Below are 3947 nucleotides of genomic sequence, written 5' to 3' on the forward strand. Positions count from 1 at the left end.
TCCAACTCTGATGCTTGTTTTGCTAAGTGTGTCTGCTTTCCTGTTTGACGAGTAGTTGCAACTGACTGCAGAGCCCACAGAGCAAGGTGTTTAAGGCCTGCTCCTCCTAGGTCTGACCACGCCTGAGTTCCACTCTCTCTCCCCTTGACCTAGCTTTTACAGTGACCAAGTTCCTGGATGGAGTTTGCTTCAGCAAGAAAACAGTCTGCAGAGTGGACATTTATCAAGAATCCTTTATTCACCTTCTCATTTGCATTAGTTATTTTCAGGAATTTCACTTTTCTCTCCCTGTGTTGAAGAAAAGACCTTAAGGAATTAGTGGTGCCTGAGTGAGCTCCCTAGTCCACCTTTGACATGTGACACCTAAGCACTTGATAAGGATGCCTTGTGGGATTTTTTTTTTTTGGTCTAAGGATAGTTTGAAAGCATAAATGTCCTTTGGGTCACATCAGTGCAGGATACCAAGTGGGGACCATGGTGGAGGTGTGAGTTCAGCTCACCACTCACTAACTTGTTTATCCTGAACAAACTGCCCATGAGGCCCCTCTGCCTCTGGGGGCAAAAGGGCCAAGTACACGGGGGTCTCGGCTCCTTCTTCCGGACTCTTGGTGGCCGAGGGTCCTGTCATGTCGGTTCTCACCCACCCTGGGCAGCAGGCATTCAGCAGGATCTTGTCTCCTCTCCTCTGCTCACTGAGTTTCCAGGCATAGATTCTGGACAGGACTGTGACACCAATCTTGGACACTCCATAGGCAGAATTGGGCCAGCCTTCTTTTTCGTGCACTCCATTTTTTGCGTCTTCCACAAACTTGTTCATGAGCCCCACCAGCTCCTCCTCTGTGATGGTCTCACTTCGAAACTTCTGCTGCAGCTCTGGGCTGCAGCGTTTAAGGTAGACCAGACTCAACACGCTGGAGACATTCACCACTCTGCCTAAAATACATTCCAAACCATGATACATTCATCTGTGTTAACATGTAATATAAAATCTACATGAGAACAGTGAAGACCAATTATACTCAGATGTTAGAGCAGAAAATTTTCATTTGAAAGAGTGCCACCAGTATGAGCTTTAGGAGAAACAGACATGGACCGTTGGGTGGTTGCATAAGGAACTTCCATAAAGAACCTCCTGGGATCACAGGGTGCCTGTGAGCACAGAAGTTTCCAGGAAGCTGTACACTCCAGTGTCAACTCTAAGCCACACATCTCATTGTTGTAAAGGTGGCTGCTGCCAGTGTGTCCTTAATGAGAGGTGGGTCTCCCTGAGTGGAGGAGTGCTAAAGCAGTTTTCAATGGAAGACTAAGAGAGTCTGTGGCGTGCACAACATGAAACACTTTGATGAGGAGATGAAATGAGCCAGGAGGGAGATAGGGGCATATCATGGCGTCACTGAGGGCCTGGATTTCTCCTGAAGGAGTCTGGGAGTGCCTGGCACAACTTTAGCAGAAGCAGACACTGTGCAGAGCCCTGGGAAAGGGCATGACTCAAGAAGGGAGGCCTCTCAGGAGGGTTTGCAGGTGTGTGCATGGTCAGCTGAGGGCCCATTTAGGGCTGTGATGAAGGATTCAGGTGATTCTCAGTGGGCACAATCTTTTTAATTTTAATTTTTTTTTCATTTCAGCAATCGAACCTAAAGGTGCTTAACTGAGCCACATCCCCATCCTGTTCTTTGAAATTTGAGGCAGGTTCTTCCTATATTGCTTAGAGTCTTGGTAATTTTCTGAGGTGGGCCTTGAACTTGCAATCCTCTTGCCTCAGATTCCTGAGTTGGTGGGATTTCAGGGGTGTCCCATGATGCCCAGGTCAGTGGGCACAATCTTAGCACATGGGCATTGTTGATGTGGGGGCAGAGACTCGTGGCCTCCAGGGTGACCACAATGGTGGGTGGCCAGGAAGATTTAGAGGAAGGATGGACATCCCCTGAAAATGTCAGTTTAGATTGGGGGTTATTAGGAGTTATGGAGGATCAGGAACATCCATATGTGTGAGTTGGTCTGGGAGTGTTTTGGGCAGGTGACAGGTTTAGTGGGGCTGGGTCTAGTGAGGCAGTCCTGGTCCATGAGTCTGAATGAGGGTGTACAGAATGGAATCCTAGGGCCTTTGTCAGTAGCAGGGAAAGAAGAAATAAAGAGCTGCTCTGAGGAGACTTTTGAACAGACACTTGAGGATACCAAAGAGCCAGGTGTGGCAAGAACAGTGCACAGAGCAGCAATCCACTGAAGAAGGGGGTTGGGGAAGTAGAGCTGCACCTGGCAGGTGGAGGCCCAGCAAGGCAGGGACACAGCTGCAGCAGGAGAGGCCTGGGGCAAGGAGAGGAGACTGCAGGAGGGCAGGGCCAGATCACCCACCCCACTCACCTTGTGGTTTTATGAGGGGGAGTAGCTCTGTGCAGACATCTCGGGTACCAAAAAAATTTGTTTTCATTGTGACTTCTGCTTGAATATGAAAGGGTGTCGGATCAGCCACTTTTAAGAAAAAAGAGAAAACAGTAAACAGTTGCTATGGGGTACAATTTCTCAGAAATAAAAGAGTGTACAGGATATCTGGCACCCTCCAAGTAAAGTCTTGTGTCTAATGCAGGGTTGTTCACACTTGGGATCTCCTGGGAACCGGGTATAGCAGTTGGGGAAGGAGTGGGGAAGTGTTTCAAATAGTGACCACATTATATTGTTATATTTTATTCTATATGAACATATAGCATGAAATCCCATCATCATGTATAGCTCTAATGCAGCAATAAAAAAAATGTGGAAAGCGAAAAAAAGTCAACCTCCTGGTTTCATAACATTCTTTGTTTTTGTAGAGTGGCAGTATTGGGGTAGTGTGAGTCATGGGTACTGTCTATTTACTATGTTGGTGTAATCAATATTTTGCAATTATTTATTTCAAAAGTAGTCAAAAGTCTACTCAACTGCTTTAATGTACACTTTTGTAAAGAAAACCTAGAAAGAGCCCAATGAGTCCCAGTCGCGCAAACACAATGTCCCTTTGGCTTGCACCTTCCCGGTCTCTGCTTTCCCTATGGCTTCCGTCTATACTGTCTGTTTCTTTCTAGGGAGACTTTATGGATCCCACAAAGCAGAGGGCACCTGCCCCTGAGCCGCTTGCAGAAGGTGGTCCCCCAGGGCTACAAGCTTTGCACCCCGACCGACCGCTTACTCTTAAAGGCGATGCCCGCGTTGTTGACCAGCACATCTAGTCCCCTGTACTCCTTTCGCAGGAAGTCACGCAGGATGAGGATGCTCTGCGGGTCGTCGATGTCCAGCTGGTGGAAGAGCGGGCTCAGGCCCTCTGCCTGCAGCTGTTGCACCGCTGCCCGGCCCCGCGCCTCGTTGCGCGCGGTGAGCACCACGTCCCCGGAGAACTGGCGACAGAGGTCGCGCACGATGGCAAAGCCAATGCCCTTGTTGCCTCCAGTGACCAGCGCCACGCGGCGACAGGACGACATGGCTGGTGGGCAGCGCGGAACACCTGCGCGGATAGCGGACCTTACAACCTCTGCACCGCTGGAGCGCAAAAGTGGAGCACCCGCAGGTTGCTGGCCCGGGACCGCCCGCCCACCACGCAGGCGCAGCCCCGCCCTGTGCAGGGCGTGGCTCGCCTGGAGTTGTCTGGAGTTGCTCCGAGTTGCCCAGAGTTGCCTGGAGTCGCCTTAGGCGGTCAAAGACTGGGAGCTGGAGATTAAAGTTGTGCTTCGCAATTTAATCTTTGCAAAACTCGCCTCCTGGTTTTATTGGTATGTACTTAATGAATTGTTCAACTGTGGTTTCCTTTCGCGGTTAGAGGAATAAACAGTGAAATCGAGTAGCTTTTTGTAGAGGAACATGAGGAATGTTTTGGGGGAGTCAGAGTGAACCTGGAGGTAGGCTGGGGCAGATCACTGGCATCCCTGGGAACCACGCTGAGGGCTTGGACTTTCTGCTGAAGGATTTTTGGAGCGGTT

The 3947-nt window shown here is 49.7% G+C and overlaps 1 protein-coding gene across 1 annotated transcript; it reads right to left on the reverse strand.

Annotated features, from left to right (window-relative positions):
* Positions 1-213: 213 nt before the first annotated feature.
* Positions 214-3555, reverse strand: LOC114083513 (carbonyl reductase [NADPH] 1). The gene is made up of 3 exons (XM_027924818.3): positions 3164-3555; positions 2362-2469; positions 214-933 (listed from the first exon to the last, which is right to left on the reverse strand). Exons 1-3 carry the CDS (start codon positions 3450-3452, stop codon positions 497-499), a joined length of 834 nt encoding a protein of 277 aa, XP_027780619.2. The 5' UTR covers positions 3453-3555; the 3' UTR covers positions 214-496.
* Between the last annotated feature and the right edge of the window lie 392 nt (positions 3556-3947).

This window comes from Marmota flaviventris, chromosome 8, assembly GCF_047511675.1.
Source record: "Marmota flaviventris isolate mMarFla1 chromosome 8, mMarFla1.hap1, whole genome shotgun sequence".
NCBI lineage: Eukaryota > Metazoa > Chordata > Mammalia > Rodentia > Sciuridae > Marmota > Marmota flaviventris.